The following is a 19,279-nucleotide window of genomic DNA, read 5'->3' as shown; positions in this document are numbered from 1 at the left end:
CCTTCATCATCTCGTGTATCACGCTCTTCCACACCCCTTCATTGCCGCACTGGAACAAAGAATAGATTCTTACGCAATATGATTAGATTTTGGGTCGTCCGACAAGGCTGGAGTACGAGCGATGGTCCTCCAACAGTCAGCCTTTGCAGTTAGGCTGTCTCGTGCTCTGCTGGTGCTTCGAGTATAAACCATAGCAACCGCTAAAACGCAAAAAGCAAATATATATTTCAAAGTGAGTGAAATGCTGTCGCTCATCAGGACTCACGGAGGAGTGCCGCATTCGTCCTCCCGGGAGCCCACCAAGCTCCCCATCATCTTTCAAGAGGCTTGGAGCTTTGCGAGAAGGGCGTCAAGTTCCGTCCAATTCGACTGAGTCATTGCAAACTTTCGGTGCTTACGGGACACAATATGCTTATTTTCTAGTCAGTCTTTTGGCCTTGATCCGGGGTTTCACCATCTTACCTCGTCAAAGTCATCATATTTGTCACGGCAATTCTCGCAGTACCCTGGCTTGGCCTCCTTCTTGACAGACTTCTTCTTCCTCGACGTATGTGTGGCGCGTTCAGCCGCGATGTCATCGGCATGGGAGTCTGCTTCTTCTTGGATCCCGCCCAATTTCTCTTGTGCTTTGCTTTTGGCTGCCCTTTGCGGAGCGGTACCCCGGGCATTCTTAAGAACCCCGGCAAGGTCATTCATGCGGTGGGATGACGGAATAGACCCAACAGAAAGGCTTCCAGTATGGGTGCGCTCAAGGACCTGGCGCTGCAATTGGTGATGCACCTCTTTGCTCGTGCCGGCTTTGGCTCCCGTGGCCGCTGTCGAAGAAATCACCTGGGATTGAATAGCCGATGTAAGATTGGATCTCTGGATCCCGGATGCTGCAGGTTCTCGAGCCATGTGTAGCTGCGGCGGGCGGACAAATTCGAGGTCGCCTCGCCTCGGCATGGGAGGGAATGATGGCTGACGTTCCATAACAAGCGAGTGGCTCTTGGATTCCTTCTCCTTCTCTAGATCGACGGATGCATTTGCACCATTGTCGACCGTTTGCAGGGCCTTCCTTGGGCTAGCACGTCGGGGAGCATCGTGACCTGCGGCGGCAACAGTAACATGGGATCGGGTGCGAGGTACATGTTGTTCACGCCGTTGCTGTTGCTGACGCTGTTGTTCCTGCTGCAAGGCAAGCTTCTGGGCTCGTTTCTGTTCCTGCTCGATATCCTTCTTCATAGCAGGGTCCTCAACGAATGGACATTTCCCAACACTGGCAGATCGAAATTGAGGCCATTCGCCATCAGCCCTCCGTGCCACCTTCGGATACTCCCTGACCAAGGTGGGACGGTGCTTTTCATCCATGTCATGAACATAGATGAATGGACCTTTGAACGCGACCAAAGACATAAATGGGAGTTCCCTCTCCGACGCGACGCCGAGTTTCTCATTTCTCAAAACTTCCCCCAAGTCTTCACGCTGATGTCGCGTGGTATGTGCTGATGCTCGGGTATGATGGCCATGATTTGCCGCGTCATCGAGAATAGAGTTGAGTACTCTTTGCAGCTTGTCAATGGAATAGATTTTCATGCCCATCTCTTTCCCTCTAACAAGGATATCCATCGGGTTGACGGTAGTGCGCGTCACATTGGGGCCGGCAGATCCGCGAGGGTTCTTTTCGAGCAAAGATGGATTGATGGTTTGAGGCTGGTCTTCAGTCGGAGATGTTTGCGCAGATTCTTCTCCAGGGGAAGTGTTCTTAGCCAGCTCCGCTGGAATATGGCGAGCTGTTACGATGTGGGTGACGGCTTTTGAAAAGAACTTTTCTTCTTTCTACACCAACGTTAGCAAAATGCACTGATTGAGACGCCCATGTCTAAAACATACTGCCCCGAGAGCTGTTATGTGCCGGAGGAAGCGTGACTTGACATCCTCGGGAAATCCATCAAAGTAGAACCTGAAGGAGGGAAACAATTTTCGATAATGTCGTTGCCACGCTTTGAACTCGGCCGTGTCTTCTTTGGGAAGAGTATCAACATTCTTGGTCACACGAAGACCTGCAGTGCGGTCTCTGTCCCTGGCAGCCACCAGTCTTCTTTGGAAAGCTGTCGAAGCAGACTCTCCATGGCCTCTTTCAAAGACGCGACCCTCCGGCAAGGGCGGATGGGATTGTTTCTGAGGGGTCGCTGGATTGAAGACCTCGCGACCGGTCCTGTCGATGGCGAGGCGTTTGTGAGGAGGTTCATTCTCCTGCTGAGACACATTGGCTATGCTCCTGGGTCGCTTAGAGCTGCTGTTGGTGAGTGGACGGTGGGGAGAGTTGGTAGCATTGGAAATGCTGGCCAGCGGAACTCGACGAGAGGAAGTCGCCATTTTGGAGAGAAGATCGTGAGGCGAGGGAGGTACGAATACAGCGGCAGCCATTCATAAGGATAGAGGCGATTGTCTTTTGCCGGCTGGAGGTTGGCTGGCGAGAGCGGTGGTTGAAGGATGGCAGGATGGCAAGATGGCAGGATGGCAGGGAGGGGTTCCGACCACGCGACAGACGCGCCTGGTGTTTTGTCGCCTCCAACTCCAACAACCGGGATTAAGAGGTGCACATAATAGTGGCTCAATAAAGGATATGTGCAGTAGGGCCAGCACAAGTGAGCAGCAACACAAAGAAGCAGAGACACACTGAACCAAGGTGAGAGTGAGGGAGAGTGAGGGAGTGAGTGTGTGTATTGGTTTCGAGTGTTGACATTGGACGGTTCTGGAGAGCAGCAGTTGGACTCTTGCTGGGAGCTTGTGTTGGTGGCTGCGGTGGGTCCCCAAGCTGCACTGGCTCGTCTTTGTGCCGGGCAACAACCGACCCTCACCACCTACTCGGTACTACTACTAATTACAACTACTACTCTAGACACACACAACACAACAATAAACAATTCCTTTGACCGTAGCGGAATAATTATTATATTTGGTGTCCTGTGTATGGCTTGCTGCCACGGAGCATGCTGAGTCTTGTAGCATTACATATTGGCCATTCTGGCTAGTCATACAATGTGCGCCTCCAACCCCCTGCCGCCGGTTTCCCTCTAATCCTCAAGCTTCATATCAGCTTCAGATTGTTGTAATGGTCAATTTGAAGTCGAGACATACTGTCCCATATAGATTCCCGTCATACCGTGACCTGCCTGGGAATGGCTGTGGCGGGTTTTGCTGTCCACTGGTGTCTTTAGCCGGTCGAGACTGCTTCTTGACCCACAGTGAAGAATCGTGCAAGGCGGGCCCTGGCCGATTGTGCGTCGTGCCGGCCCATATTCGATCTGCCAGCTTTTGTGCTGTTATTGTGGAAAGGCCGAGATCCTTGACGCATTCAGGCCTCAAGGAGCCAGCCACGTCGAAACAAATTCGCATTCCGTTCGATCTGGTCATGTCTGACGTGAGAGAAAGTTTGCGGTTGCCGCCGCCGTCTGGGTTCAGCTGATGATATGTCGTGCTCCAACCTTGCCTAGTACGCCTGCCTCTTTTGGTTTCGGACTTCGATCCCTTCCTTTCTTCCTGCTCAAGAATCCTAGCATGCTGCCGCTCTTCTCAAGTTTCCCGCCATCACCCAGTATTACGTCTTGTTGATGAGGGCTGGTCTGATCGGCCAGATTCGTCCAACTTCCCGACTCATCCAACACCATCTGGACTCCGCCCCCTTTGCTTGGCTGCCGTTGGGCGGGCATCGGTCGCTGCGGAGGAATCGGTCTGCTGAATGATTTCGACGAAGACGCAGGTCGACCTGGTGGCCCATGTGGTCCAGTTGGTCCAGGTGGGCCGGGTGGCTGTGGTTGCGGCACTGCCGCTTTCAATTCCTCTAATGGTCCAAAGTTTTCTTGTTCTCGCGAAGGTGTCGTGACCGCGGTGGGCGAGATCGGTGGTGATCCATCTGGCGACGTGGGAATAGAATGTGATTCTGGTTGTGCCATGTCTAATTCAACGTGTTCTTCGGGCACGGTGCCAGCAACCGCCGCAGCAGCACTCCTGTGTTATCGGTTAGCGTCGTCTTCAACTGTGACCGGGAGAAGCCAGTCCTTACACGTCATAACTAGCCAGGGTATAGTCAAAAGGCTCAAACATGGTCTCAATCATGCGGTGAAGCTCATCTTCTCGAATTTCCTTGCTCGTAGCATCATTGCGCAATTCTGCGCGCGGCTTCTGTTTCCGCGCTCGAGCTTCCAACGGGGCCTCTTCCAGCAGTAATTCCTCCAGGTCGTAGGTGGCATCAAAGTTCGTCTTATCACTAGAGGGAATGAACACGGGATGGATTTGCTTTCTCTCCAGCGCTTCGAAATTGATGCAACTGAAAAAGGGATGCGAGGTGAAGGTGTCGAATCCAGTGGCGCCGATGCGTTGTCGTCGGTCTTTCTCGATCAGATTTGTCATGGCATGAAGGCATGGCATCGACACGGGGGGCTTCGTGACAAAATACCGCGGATTAGCCGCACAGATGGCGTCGACCAATTCTTCGTGAGTGCGTCCTTCGAATGGTCTCTTCCCATAGACACATTCGTACATGGTGACACCCAACGACCACCAATCCACTTCGCTGTAATATCCCGAACCTCTGAACACTTCGGGCGCGAGATAGGCCAAGGTCCCTGACTTGCTAGTCAGAGGCTTGCCAGGCTTGAAGTCGGATGCGACGTTAAAATCTGCCAGATGGACGTGACCATCCGAGTCTAGCAGCACATTATCCGGTTTGAGGTCGCGATGCACAATGCCTTGGCTGTGGATATACCGGAGGGCACAAGCCAGCTCGGACATCCAGAAGCGGATGGTGTCTTCGGTGAAGGACTTTCGTTGGATGTGGAAGCGAAGATCGCCACCATTCATCAGGTCGACCACGAGATACAAATACTCGACATCTTGGAAACTGTAGCGGAGATTGCACAAGAAGGGGTGGTTAAGATGCTCCAGCATCCGCCGTTCTCTGATAATATTGCGTACGCTTTCGGAACGAACCACTGTGGCATCGTCAGAGAAACCCCTATGATTCGCTTGGTTGAATCAGGGATCAGAACGAACCTTCATCTTTGCGGATGTATTTAAGGGCGAATGTCAAGCCTGAGTCTTTGCGCTCTACAATGCGAACCTTGCCGAAGGCTCCTTTGCCCACGACTCTTAGCAGACGAAAATGGTTGAGGTTGACTGGCAGAACTGTGAGCACATAATCTCTTGCTTTCAGACTGATGCTTTGGCGCAAGACCCTCACCTTCATCGGTCAAGACCACAGGCTTGCCCTGAGAATTCCCCATTGACCAGTCGAAACAAAAAGACAACAGAACAAAATCCTCCACTAAGACAGTCCCGACACGGCAGGAAGTAACATAGGGTTTGCAACACAGGCGACACAATTAATCGCGGGTATCGAAAGCAAGAGCACCGTGGTGGCCTATAGTGTGGTCGTCGGTATGTGGTGAGGGTGTGCGACGGATTTCCGCTGGGATGGATGGCGGTGAAAAGATTTACGGGATTGAGTTGAGCTTGATGATCAGGCTGTTGAACCAATTCTGAGGTTCATTCAAGCCACATGGCAGTTCAATTAGCATATATCAGAATCTGCCTAGCTGGACAACCGAGGTTGGGAGACCAAGAGAGGGCGCGTCGGCAAGTTAGGATGGTGGAAGATATCGCGGAGCGTCCAGATCCAAAAACCAAAGATATTGGCACGGAGGGGAGACGTTCAGAAAATGTTGCTATCAGACGGTTATTTGCCGGAGGTCAAAAGCCGCAAGCCCAAGAAGATGGGGAACAGGATGGCAAGGCGACAAACTCTGCTGGAGAAAGAGACTTTTGGAGGTGTGGTTGTCGAGATGCTGAAGAAACAGAGCAGAAAGGCTCCGGGAAGCCTGGAACGGGCCAGAAAAGAATTCGGGGGCAACGACTAAAAGGCTGCCACAGTTGGGATAGCGATAAATGATGCGGACATGAGAGTCAAGACTTGGAGAACTTAAGACGGCGGTCAGGGTCCTAATAGCACAAGATGCAATAGCCGAGCATCAAGTGTGCCTTCTAACGTTGTTTAGTCTGGTAAGGCGGAGGCCAACCTTTCTGACAGGGGACCAGGGGGGGGGATGCGGTTCCTTGCTGGTACTCCAGTTTGCTGAAGTTGGACTGTCAATCGGATCTGCACAGGGAAATATGAGAAGGGTGGTAGGCTGGTAGCCGTCAGTGCGGCGAACGACAATTGATTTGATTGAAGTGAGGTTACGTTACGTTGGAGGCGGCTTGGGCGGGACGGAAGGCGACGATTGACGGGGTGGCGGTTAAGGAGGGAGAAGGCTACCTGGTAGTGAACAGAAGGAATGCAGAAGAATACGAGACGCCCACGACTCCACGAGATGAAATGATGGACGGATTTTTCTCGAAGGCGGCCCCGTACAAGGAAGGATGTCAAGGAACAAGCATGTCAACTTTGTCAAGCAGAAAAAGGCAACAAAGAAGAGATGGCGAGGCATTCCACATATCCACATGGCACACACACCCACACATCCATCTCCCCATCCACCTCTACCTACTACTACTAGTAGGTGACTCTCCGTCATCACGCCTCAGCCTTCATCACTGGTCAGTTGGCAAAGCACATGGCAAAGTCAAAGCCAAAGTCAAACCAAGACCCAGACAAACCGAAACTGCAGTCGCTGCCAATTGGAAAATTTGGCACACATCTCATCTCCCGACCGGCGGAGCCTGGAGCCTGGGGCCAGTTCTTTTCTCACAATCTTCAACCTTCCTTTTCTTTTTCTTCTACACATTACGAGTCCGAGGTAGCTCGTGGGTCGGACTACTTGGTACTTGCACTCGGCCCCTTGGGCGACAATTTGCAAATCATAGGGACCGCAGACTTCCACGGCTGCTCCTAACGAAAAGGAAAGAAGCACCATGTCTCCCTGATCCTGTCCAAAATTGGCTCAATCACCGTCCGCCATCCCCATCGCCCATCGAGCGCCGTCCCATCCTCTAACTGCGCCCTTGGCCCCTAACAAGCTAGACGCAGTTACCTGCAAGCTGCGACCATGGCTGACCACGTTTCATCTTCTAGGGCCTTACCCCTTTCTCTGGGGTCGTTCTTGGTCATTAGCTATCAATCGCTAAGCTGCTATCAATTCGCCGCTCAATACGCCGGCGAATGGCCTGACTGCTGGATTCGACCTCGCCGGCAGGTTGTCTGGTGTTCAACTCCAGAGAGACTTTTTGCCTTTGGCCCTTGAGCCTGCTCGCCTGGCACCCTTTTAACCTTCCGTCCCGCCGTCATGCCCACATCCGAGCCCAACCGCGGAATTGGGTTTGTTCCAGAAACAAAAGAAAAAGAGCCACGAGGGCGGCATGCAAGAGGCGGGCCCCTTTCTGACTGGCGAACCCCTTGTGCGGCCTAGTGAGCTTGCTGCAAAAGGTGGCTGCCACGTTGCTGCTGCAGCTGACCCTGGTTGTGAAACAACTGCTTGCGTCTGCATTGGTTCGGACAAAGGTCCAACCCGGTAAACTTTTCCCTAACACCCACCCAGCTCCATACCTGGGCGCCCGAAGCCCACCGACACCACCACAGTGCACCACCTCTGACCAATTCCAATCTAGGCTGCCTCCGGAGAGCTCCACGGAAGACGCAGCGCACCTCTGCCAATCTTGGTCACGACGGAGTTTGGATCCTAGCCAGTTTGCTTTGTGCGCCGCACACTGCAATACCTTGTTCGTATCTACCTCGTACGTCGTCAACGAAAAGTATCACGCCTTTTACCCTCTCTGAGGATGATGGTCCGTCAGACTGTAGACATTGCCAGCAACCTATGAGTACTCACTCCTGTGCACCAAGTCGCTATCACGCAACGACTGGACCCGGAAATCGATCCGTTGCCGGGTCCAAGTTATTCCTTCCGACCTCGAGAGCCTCCAACGCCTACAAGTACGTAGAGAACTTCGCGAAACTATTTTTCAACAGAGCTGGTCAGAACGCTTTCCTTGTTTTTGTCTACCTGAGTTGTCAAGCACAAATCACGGTGAGTCAACATTCGTCGCCATCTGTGCGACTCTTTCGGAAGAATTTGTCACACTGTCCACATTGACCGTACCGATTTGTGCGTTATCTCCTACAGGTAGAAGAGCGAGAACTTTATTCAATCACTGAATACCTCAAGACAAACGAAGAACCCTTCTCCCCCTTCCCACGAAAAAGGTTTCTTCTCCTGGAATCTCAGCCTCGCAAACCTTTTGCGTCAGGTTCATCTGTCTTCTGGGACAGCCTCCCGCCACCCGTGTCCGACTCGATGCTTCGGTCGAAGGGGGGAAACGAAAACAACCTCGCTGAGGGAATCTTGCGTGTCTTCATTGGTCTGTGTCATCTACTCAAATGCCCATCCTCATGCTCACTGTCATGCTCATCATCGTCTTGTCCTGGTCTGAAAACCATCCAACCCTGACCCCTCGCAAGAGGTGCAATGTCCGACATGCCAAGTTACAGGTGATCATGAGCCCCCTCCCTTGTGTCCATATCCATAACCGTCAGATTTGAAGGCGTGTATTCAAAACATCAATCACATCGTGAAGTCCTTCGTGAATTCATGGGACACTCTCACCACCTCCGCCCATAAACTTCATGTTCCTTCCATGTTTTCTTCTTGCCATCGCCACTCACACGCATTTTCTCCCGTCGATCGCCTCCTGCGCTGCCACTGCCACTCATCCCACCAGTAGTGGTAGATCCATATCGACCAGCCGTAGCCTGTGATTGTGATGGATCGGACGATGAAGACGGAGGCGTATCTCGACTCGAAGTCCCTTCCAGTAAACCCCTCGATCTTCCTTTACCCATGCCCATGCCAACTCCCTCCACGTCGACAGGATGTTCCGACTCGGCCTCGCGACCAAAGAGCTTCAACATATCCTGCATGTTCAGTCTCATTGCGCCCTTCTTGCCCTGGGCCTGACCTTCGATCGTCGCCTTGGCAAGTTCGCGCTTCTTCTCCTGGAGCTCTAGAATTCGTTCCTCCACTGTACCCTTGATGGTGATTTTGAATACTTTGACGTCTTGAGTCTGGTTCAGTCGATGAACCCGATCTATCGCCTGTTCTTCCACAAAGGGGTTCCAGAAGGGCTCCAGAATCACCACCCTCGACGCCGCGGTCAGATTTAGTCCCAAGCTCCCCGCGCGGAGGGAGCAGAGCAGGACACGTGTCGCAGGGTCGGTGCGTAGGGCATTGAGGGAAGCCTCGCGTGCGTCGTTGCGCATTTTCCCGTCGTACCGGACGTAGTGGATGCGATGGGAGCGGAGGAATGGCTCGATCAGATCCAGCATGGATGTAAAGAAGGAGAAGACTATGTATTTGTGCGTGTGCGAGTCTTCGCGCAGGATGGATAGGAGGTGGCGGATTTTGGTGGACTGAAGGAGCACGGGTTGCGAAGAGCTAGAGTCGCCGGATGACGAGTATTCGTCGTCCTCGTCGTCTTCTTCATCGTCAACAGAGGACGAATCTTCTTCGTCGTCTTCCTCTCTCCCATCTTCATCCTCGTCGTCATCACTATCCTCCACAACGCGCCTTGCCTGCTTGCGTTGAATTCGGACTGTCTTTTGCTCTTGCTTCTGTCTTTTCTCCTTCTTCGTCTTTTTGATCTCCTTCACATGATCCGTCTGCTTATCCAAATCTTCTTGGCATTCAGCACATCGAATGGCACCTTTAGCGACCTCTCTCGGCGTCAACTCGATCTGACACATATCGCATCTCTTGGTCTCCATACTAAGGCCACCAAGCATATTTGCAATACTGTCCATGTCATCTTCCGCACTGCCCTTTCTGCGGCTGGGGGTCTGCATGCCACTGGATGCATCAGTCTCGGTGCTCAAGTCACTGCCCGTGAGCTTTGGATGGTTGCACGCTTGTCGTAGTCGCATGAGCAGGACCAACGCCGACGCATAACTCATCTTGTTCCCAGCCATCATCATCTCCAGACTTCGATCCGTTCTCGACTCCAGGCGTTTATAGAACTCTCGCTCTTGGTCTGTAAAGTCGGCTTCGACGTTGTGAACGGTTCGTCCCACGATCTTGAACCCGGGACCTTTGCCTCCTTTGGTTGCCACTCCTTTACCGCCTTCATTAGAGTGCTCCTGTTTGAGAATATCCTTCGTCCTTCGCTTCATGAAGCTCTTTAGGATGAGTCTCAGTCTCTTAACTGCAAGACCTCCTCTTCCATTGTTCATGGGTTTGGTGATATTCTCACGCCATTCATTCAGGTCACAATAAGGCTTGATACGAAGAAAGTGAATGAGGCTTTGGAGTTCGTCGAGACCGTTCTGCATCGGCGTTCCAGTCAAACACCAGCGGTATGCAGCATCAAGAGCACAAGCAGCCTTGGAAGCTTTTGCATTACGGTTCTTGATCGAGTGCGCCTCATCCAGGATGATCCTATACCAGTGGACACCGAAACATCCGACTTTGAGGTGTTCTGAACATCCGGCATGCTCTGATGACAGTGTCTGGTAAGTTGTGATGACGACATCGTACTTCTTTAAATCCTTGTAGCTTTTTGTTCTCTGAGGTCCATGGTGAACACAGATTTTGAGAGCATGGTCTTCGTCGATGCGATCTTTCAGTTCCCCTTCCCACTGTCTGATTAATGCCAACGGGGCAACAACAAGGGTGCTTTTTGTGACAGCTTCAGGTAATTTGCGCTTGCTCTTCTCCGGCTCTTCACCACTGGGCTTTGGGTTACTAAGCATGAGAGCGATTGATTGTATCGTCTTTCCCAGACCCATGTCGTCGGCGAGGATGCCACCGTAAGTCCTATTCTTGCCGATTTCTTTGCTGACCATCCAGTCAACACCGTCAATTTGATGCGGCAAGAGCTTGACTTTCAGTCCCGGAACGGCACCATCGTCGTCGTCTTCTTCCTCCACCTCCTCTTGGGTTGATTCACTCTTGTCTTCGCTGGTAACCGACATATCTTTGACCATGTCAGCCAAATCACCAAGCTTCTTGTCCAGCTCCTTCTTTCTCCGCCTCGTTCTCGGTTTTTCCTCTTCGTCTTCAAATGCGCCTTCAAGTAGAGCTTTGATGCTTTCACTGGCTTGAGTAGAGTTCATGTATGTGTACGGGTCAGTCGTTTCGTATCGCTCTGCTCGGAAGAAAGAGTTGTTCAAGGGTTGTGCTGGACGAGTCAGGACGGGGTTTTCTTGAGTAATGTCTATCGCAGTCGCTCGGAAGTATGGATTTGGAGGCTGCTGAGACGAAAATGTGGGTGGAACAAATGGCTTTGGCTTCCACGTTGGGAAGTTCACAGGCTTAGGGATCTCGTAGAAATCGTCATCTTGAGGAGGGCGAGAGGAGGTGGGTTTAGGAGGGTGTCCGGCGGTCGCAGCATTGTCTTTGAGTGTTTGCAGAGGATTTGCCACAACATGAGGTTTGTGTAGCTCCGGTCTTTGCGCGGGTCTCTTCGCCGACACGAAAAGGTTTGAATATTTGTCTTGTTGTTGACTCGCGCTCACCTGGCGTGGAGCCGATGTATTAGCACTCGTGCCAGGTCGCATGAGCGGCTGTGTTCTTGCATATGGTTGTGGCGATGCCCCAGGCATTGAAGGCCTCCCAAATTGAGGTTGCTCGGGTATGCCATTCTGGAGATTTGGATACAGAGACTGCGGAGCTGGAGGGTCGTCGGTGCCAGGGATCTTTTCTTTGCTCTGAGGATCTTGAGAAGGCTGCGAGTTACCCATGGCTGGCGCAAGCGGGTTGCGAGGAGCCTGCTGTTCCCTCACCATCTCAACGCTGTTGGGAAGATTGTAGGTGAAATCGAAGAGATTGTGGCGTTCGTCTTAATGGAGGCCCCGGAGTAACATGGGTCTGATTCCCGCCGACAACAAATTTTGGGATATATACTCGCGATGCAGGTCTCGGGATTGTGGCTTGAGCTCGAGGGGCTGCGCGGTGGTGTTGAGGCCGCAGGCAGAGGTACGACTAGGCAGATGTTGTCCGGGCAACCAAAAGGGCTGTTTTTTGAGCGCGGTCTAGAGCATATAAGAGATTGAATCTGTCATTTGACGCAGGTTTGGGTTACTATTCAAGTGCTTTGGCCGCACCCAGTCTTTGCTGGCGTGCTGAGTATGATACTTCGTGGGAGAAGTAGATCAACAGTGAGGGCGTGCAGGTTTATGTGGTTGTTCCTTGAGGGTCATTCGTCAGCCATGAAAGAATCAATGCTTTGTTTATGCTGAGGGCTTGTCAAACGCGTGAGTTGCAATAACATACGGAGGTCTTGTTTGTCAAGAGTGAGTTGGTCTTCTACCGAGTCGAGAGGCGGGATTCTTGTTGTTCGTGCTGTTGACATCATACACGAGGCTGCCGAATGTCCGTTTCTGGGGTAACTTTCCGAGCCAAGAGATCTCCACGAATTTCCATTCCTACCTACCTCGGTAGGTACCTCGTTCCATTTGACACAGTACCGTCATTGCCTGTACATATTCGAAATTGACCACATGTCTCGAAGTCGCCAATCTCCGTATTCACCTCAACCATCATCATGGACAACGTCCAAGAAGATCGTGCCAGCAAGGAGGAAGATTCACGTGGCTTGCTTGCGGATGGATAGGATCACGATCGAAAAGGACAACACCCTAGCGTTGGATGCTGTTGTACCGCTACAAGAAAATGGAGGCAGATGCTCTTTACCAATGCCTCAGCTAAAGGTGCAACGGTTGTCGCAGCTGCGGTAGCGCCAAGTCACGTCAATCAAGAGAGGCGAACCTGACAAAGAGGCATCGGCGCAGCGATGGACTGGACGGTCCAGTCGCGAGTTTGACGGCCATCAGCAGAGCGATAGAGATCGTTGACACGGAAGACAGCGGCGCAACGGAGAACCAGGAAGAAATCTACACCATTGTCAGCGACAGTCAATCAGCGCTACAAGCGATCAGCAAGCCGTCGGCCAGGCCTGGTCAAATTAGTATTGCGGCACAACCTGCAGAGAGTCGAGGCGCTCCGCATACGAAACATCAAAATCCGACTCCATTGGATTCCAGGGCATTGCGGCAACAAAGGCAATGAAGCAGCGGGCCTTCTTGCGAAAGAGGCGGTCAACTTGCCAGAGCAACAGGAATTTGGCCATCTAGTATCCACGTATAGAAAGGCCGCCCACTGGAAAATTCAACATGAATAGGAACGAGACTGTATGGCCACTACGAAAGGCAAGCACGTGAGACGAGTCGACGAGGGACTTCCGTCTCGACGAAGCCTGTGGATGTCCGTGATTCTTATCAGACACCAGACCTATCTTCTGGCCCAACTGCGTACGGGTCATTCCTGGCTGGCGACACACGCTCGAGGGCAGAAAGTTGGGGAAGATGATCGATGTGCATATGGAGCCATTGAGACAGTAACGTAAGTCCTGGTGGTTGTCCGAGACTACGGGAAGCAAGGCGATAGCTGCGGAACAAGGTAGATGATGCATTTGACAGCATTACAGCCATGCTCGGAGGGGTACCTTGGAACGGGCAAGGTAAGGCAGGCGATGGCGGAATCAATCGCGAAGCTCTGAATACAGTGCTGGCGTCCACGGACACATCCCCAAAATTTAAATCGCAGTCTCCGGCAGTTAGGTCGATAGAACAACAAAGGCCTTAACCACCCTCAATCGTGTGCCTGGTTATGTAAGGCAGTAACAGCCGGGTTGCGATTGAATGACTAGCTCTAGTAGTGGTAGCGTGCAGATCCCACGGGAGAGGCCAGGGTAAATAACATTCACTCACTCAGTCTGTAATCAAGCCTTCCGCAGATAGAGCCTATGGCTCAGAACATCATAACCCTTGATACATAAAGCTTTTGGCTCTTTTGCATGTTGGTTTGCTCTCACGTCAGCCATGCCTTCAGTATAATGAAATCAATAAACCATGATTGATTTCAGGCGCTCTGAATCTAACAACGACCATTCCGGTGCTACGCCGTCGAGATCGAGCCACTGCACATGCGGACAAAGAGGCATGCTTTCCCCCACTGGAATGTTCCCAAAGGAGGGGCAGATAAAGAAAAGAAGAAAGGAAGGAAGAAAGCAAAAATGGTACCTATAAGGCTTTCATGTTGTGATGATACTGGGACACGGTAACCTGATGCGATCTTCAACAATGCTTAGCCACAACTCCTCGAGGGAGAGGATGCGGCTTACCTCTGGACCTTATGGTATCCATTTTCTATAAAGATAATATAGTTTGTTTCTGGCGAGGGTCATTTCGGGCGATAAAACCGATTTATTTCTTATGAGTCTTGCTCAGGCGATGCAGACCTTTATTTTGTGTTTTCGCCTACTTCTCGTTTGCTTCTTGCTATGGGTAACGTGATATAGGGCTCGTACGGGAAGAAGGGACGAGCCCGTCGCGAAAGCGGGGATGATCCAAGAGGGCGTAAGCTTACAATCCAGTCACTTGCACTACACCTGTATTTGCTAATGCTTTTGACGATAAAAGTGCAATGACTAAATAATTTGGTCGAGTTTCAAATTCGCACTCCCAATAAAAGTCTCCTCAATGTTACCAGAAAGAGTGACAACGGACTGCCACACGAGCTTACATCAAAGCTGATTGAATATCGTACACACGGAATGCAGACTTTCCCTTCAACTCTAGAGTCCAACTGAATCTGGCTTGGCAATTACTACATTATAACCTCCTATGGCGTCCATAACAAGAGTGTCGGGCGTGCATATGGCAGTTGTCAGGCCTGTAAAATATGACACACGCAAGAAGTGAAAAGAACCCATGGTAATATCCACCGGTCAATCGGTCAATTTGTTACGAAGACTATCTTGCGCGTACGCCTCAAACGTACGACCTCTGAGTTTGAATACAAGTATTTGTCTCTACCCAGAGAAATCTCGTCAACCGAGTGACGATTATATGTACTGGCTTTTTCCGCAGGTTTGCATCATGGAATCCGCATGATACCTTATTCACCTAGATTCTGATATAGAGGGTTTTCGAGATACAACGCCGTTGAACTTCACAAAGCTTTTTCAGAATTATCTCTCGCGAAGAGTGCTCCACGTTTGCTTGTTATTATTCCAGAATCACTTGTGTTGGACGAATGCAGGAAGGGTGTATCAGGAAAAGCCTTCTAAGATGTGGCGCATCTCCTTGCTTAAAGGCAACATTGAATTGTATCCCAGATTTTTGAGGCGCCGATAGCCAATGTGTAACAAGCTCTTTCTCCGGGGCAAATTGTGTATTAACAGAGAGCGAAAATCGCTGACCGTCTGTCCTTGTAGAGGGAGGATCTGTTCCCCTTACAAGATACAACTTTTGAAGGCATCGGCGTCAAAGCCCCGCACGACTCGGTCAGGATTCTCGCCGAAGAGTACGGCAGGAGGTCCCTTACCAACACCCGCTTTCACTGGTACGCTATCCCATCGCTGGTATAGATCTGATACTCTGTAAAGTTGTTCTCTAACTCTCGAGGTGCAGGCATCGTTTCAACAAGGGTACTAAACTGTGGGAACCCGAGTAGCTCCTTTCCGGGGACTTTTTGTGAAAAACATGTTCAATTGGCGTGCTCAAGGCCGCGACACACATTGCCGTCTCTACGCAGGACTTGTCCTTTGAACATTTTTTGGGACACTGTACGCTATTGGTAACTATCATTGGAGGCCCACAGGCTAACTCAAACACAAGTCTATGGGTGGGGGATGGACACCGGAGGAGATCAAGGCCCAGTTCATTGGGCGCTTGAGGTTGTAAAGTGACCTTGAGGTTATTGATTTTCTGGGCACAAATCGCGTCACAGTCGGGGGCAAGCCCATCCATGTTCTCTCTCAATCGACTGAACAGCCGCAGCAGTTCAAGGTCGTTAATTTTTACCTGGATGGCGAAGATCTACACATGGTCTCACTCTCTGCGAGAAATGATCTGAATCTTGTGATCATGGATCGCAACGATCTGCGAGAAAAATCTCATCTACCCTTATTCAGAGTGGATGGACTTAGCAGACGAGATTTGCGCGCATTTTCCGACTCTTATGAGAGACCGAAAAAACAGGACGATTCCGACTCTTTTGAGGGATCGGAAATGCAGGACGATTCCGACTAAATATAGTTGCAGATGTTTTCCAGCAGCAAAGAGATTGGAAACCAGGCGCAGCGTTGTCAACTAGTCATTCAGTCACCAGTCAGTGACTATATCAGCGGCCTCCGGGTGCTCGTCGAGATCTTCCCGAAACATCGCATAACACTTCCCGTCTTTGTACGTGTTGGGAGGTACTAATTTGCCTGTCAAATACCCCAGATGTGTACCCTTAAGATAGGTAATATGACCGGCTTCCTTCGCAACAGCTTACAGACATCGACCTTTCTCCGGGTAGATTCGGATCCGGGGCAGTATCTCAGGGCGACGATTGACGCAGGTGGCTTTAAGATCAGTATATACCAGACACAGATCTGCTAGACTCACGATGCTCAGATATAGGAGGCTCTGGCGCGAGACCTCGCAATCTACCAATTTGGGAAAGCGGAACCCTTGATCTTTGGGCACGGACGGTCGTCACCCTGGGATATCCAGAATCAATCGAGAGCGGTACCGTCATCTCGGTTCGTTTTGTGTGAGCGAGCTTAGGCTGCTGAACTTGCGGAGATAACGGATATAGGAACGTCGACAAAGTTAGCGTCAGAGGACGTAGGAGCCTCGAGGGCGTACTCGCGGCGGAGGTGTTCGGTGCCCTGCAAGGGGAGTCAACCTAGATTCTTTACCGTAAGTGATTTTCTTATTAGAAAACGTGCCTATTCCGGGGAGGAGCATTTGTCCCAGGTAGGAGGGGAAGAGGCTTATTCCAGGTCTAATTTAGTATTCCTATTCCTATCTGTTAGTTATATATGGTTAATCGGGGCCCAAATATAATTACCATTTGTTGCCGGCAATGGTAATTGGTCCTATCGAATCGGTCGCGTCACGCGACTGTAGGAATTCCAGAGCTAGAGAAGGCCAACAAAAACGACGAGCATAGTACCGAGAACCAATGCAATAATAATCAGGTCGAATGTGTTGTTATTGTCACCCATAAGTTTGCAGTTGAGAAGAAAGCTACAAATCCGATCGTATTTGTGTATAACCACCATAAGCCTTCCTAAATACTACCCTCTTAGCGAGAGATCCATGGTATATCGCTTTGGTATTCGCTAATTTTAATTCCAAAACCCATACAGACCCAGTCGTCTCTGCTTCTCCAGGTGCTTCTCCAGGTGAAAGCCAAGGCCAGAGTATTGACTACAACTCTGCTGATGTAAAAAGACTTGTGTTTGAGTCAGCCTGTGGCCACCAATCATAGTAATAGCCGCTCGGGGTTTCAGCCGGCGCCGTTGTGGAGGGTTGGTGGCCTCCACCTTCGGTGGTGTCGACTCCGTCACTCAGGCTGCGTTTTGCTGATGGCGTCCGGTCCTTAAGCTGCTTGTTCATTGCGCGTTTCCTTTGGAACCAATTTTTCCGTGACGCATCCGAACATGCCTGCAAGGGACTGTTTGAATGTTCCACCATTGTATGTTCATTTACGGACGTGCTCTCAGCAGCCGGAAAACGGTGCCGTCGTCCCTCATCCTATGAAGCAGCCATCCACATTCCATCCAGACGCTGGTCACGGCGGTCCCAGGCGCATTCTGAAACGCTCTGCGACGCCGCCATAATACATCCCATCCCAGGACCCGTGTTGTTGCCGATCATCTTGACGGTCGCCTGCCCACGTATGCACCAACGGATGCATCGATACACACACGTGTTCCTCATCCACATCTGTCGACACCAGGGCAAAGGCCTTGAGCATGTTGACGGCCTCCACCAGCCGGAAAGAATCCCACGCGTCTTCATGGGCTGGGATTAGTGATGGCAGTTGAGACGCATGCCACGTCGTCAGACCAAGCCCATCTTCGTCGCCAGGCTCACGGGCCGCGATCCTCTGCGCTCCCTTCCATGGTGACTCAAACACGAACAATGGCAGTTGACTCGGCCCGCACACCGCCAGCAGAGGCAGCAACTCCAGTGCATCTCGCGACGACTCGGTCGGACTTGTCTGGAGAATCTCTACCGACGCCTCGAACGTCGCGTACACATCGCGATACCGTGATTGAGCTTGCGACGGTCCGAACTCGAGAAGTCGCTTCCGTTGACGCTCGTAGACTCGCGGGTAGTCTCCTAGGCGACGGTGACCTCGCTTCACATAAGCCCCCGCCTGGATCAGGGCAAGAGGATGCGACTGGAGCAAGACGGCCACCCTCCGTGCATCGTCTTCCGACCGAGGACGGTGCTCCCGAACGACGTTGGCGGCTTTCAGGAGGAGTCCTATCGCCTCATCGGTCGGGGGTCCTTCCAAAGCCACGTGATCCGCGGTGGCATATTGCTCGCACTCGGCGTTCCGCGACGTCAGCACCACTACGCCGCACGTGCCAGGGGGGAAATATGGTAGTCGACATTAGGATCATCGGCGTTGTCTAGCACCAACATCCACGATTGCCGGGTGTTGGCCAGCCCCTGCCGGCCATCTTCCCACGTCGACGCGGAGATTTGAAGTCGGGATGCGATATCGAGAAAGCTGTTCTCGACCAAGGACGGCGTGCTGACGTCGATTGGATCAAGGAAACGTGACTTTGCTATGACAGCTACCTAAGTACGGTGACAAAGAACACATTAAGTCTTTATCCCCGCAAATATAAATGATGTTCTGAGAGCAAGCGGACCTTGGTATATAAAGCAAGTCTGACCGCATCAAATACCGCACAAGTGGAGCGAGATACCTTGAGGATCTCTCATACTCTCGCCACGAACACTAGACTTCCTGATTCAAAGTATGCCATATTATGCATTCTCGGTCGCCCTCTCCAGGGCCGACTTCAAGAGATCGAGAAATCAAAGCAGTCTATTAGAGCGGTCTACGGATAGTTTCTCTAGGGCAGAATTGATCATCAAGCAACAACGCAGGCGCTCGTCAGAACCACGTCCAAGGCCACTTCCACGCGAGCATCTCGCAACTCATAGCCGCATACCACGCATCTTCGGTCTCGGCCCATTTCTTCGATGCGGCTAGAGTCTCCTGGATCCACCCTCGGTGATGCCTGCCTCTCGCCAACTCTTGTACAAGGGATCACCAGCTTGGAGCTGACTCTGGGCACGCTTTGCTAGAAATTGTCGAGCTGGTGCTCCCGATATAACGGAACTTCCGCAGCCAACAAGGACTTTACCTCCGTCAGTTGACTCTTTGAATTTTTTTTGAAATAAGGGGTATTGGCTTTCTGGGTTGAGGCGATACGCTATCCCTCCAAATGG

The 19,279-nt window shown here is 51.5% G+C and overlaps 4 protein-coding genes across 4 annotated transcripts; all 4 read right to left on the bottom strand.

Moving 5' to 3' along the window:
* Positions 1-318: 318 nt before the first annotated feature.
* Z520_04124 (uncharacterized protein) lies at positions 319-2,358 on the bottom strand (the record flags this gene model as incomplete). The annotated part of the gene is made up of 3 exons (XM_016774634.1): positions 319-411; positions 463-1,818; positions 1,873-2,358. 3 exons carry the CDS (start codon positions 2,356-2,358, stop codon positions 319-321), a joined length of 1,935 nt encoding a protein of 644 aa, XP_016634561.1.
* A 1,085-nt stretch (positions 2,359-3,443) lies between these two features.
* Positions 3,444-5,267, bottom strand: Z520_04123 (uncharacterized protein; the record flags this gene model as incomplete). Its single annotated transcript, XM_016774633.1, has 4 exons — positions 3,444-3,993; positions 4,049-4,976; positions 5,038-5,160; positions 5,225-5,267. The coding sequence occupies 4 exons, from the start codon at positions 5,265-5,267 to the stop codon at positions 3,444-3,446; spliced, it is 1,644 nt and encodes a 547-aa protein (XP_016634560.1).
* Positions 5,268-8,578: 3,311 nt separating this feature from the next.
* Positions 8,579-11,710, bottom strand: Z520_04122 (uncharacterized protein; the record flags this gene model as incomplete). Its single annotated transcript, XM_016774632.1, has 1 exon — positions 8,579-11,710. One exon carries the CDS (start codon positions 11,708-11,710, stop codon positions 8,579-8,581), a length of 3,132 nt encoding a protein of 1,043 aa, XP_016634559.1.
* Positions 11,711-17,597: 5,887 nt separating this feature from the next.
* Positions 17,598-18,498, bottom strand: Z520_04121 (uncharacterized protein; the record flags this gene model as incomplete). Its single annotated transcript, XM_016774631.1, has 2 exons — positions 17,598-18,388; positions 18,459-18,498. 2 exons carry the CDS (start codon positions 18,496-18,498, stop codon positions 17,598-17,600), a joined length of 831 nt encoding a protein of 276 aa, XP_016634558.1.
* Between the last annotated feature and the right edge of the window lie 781 nt (positions 18,499-19,279).

The sequence above is a fragment of the Fonsecaea multimorphosa genome (assembly GCF_000836435.1).
Source record: "Fonsecaea multimorphosa CBS 102226 unplaced genomic scaffold supercont1.6, whole genome shotgun sequence".
In the NCBI taxonomy this organism is placed as follows: domain Eukaryota; kingdom Fungi; phylum Ascomycota; class Eurotiomycetes; order Chaetothyriales; family Herpotrichiellaceae; genus Fonsecaea; species Fonsecaea multimorphosa.
The sequence above is the reverse complement of the archived record's forward strand: the minus strand, read 5'-3'. Positions and strand labels throughout refer to the sequence as shown.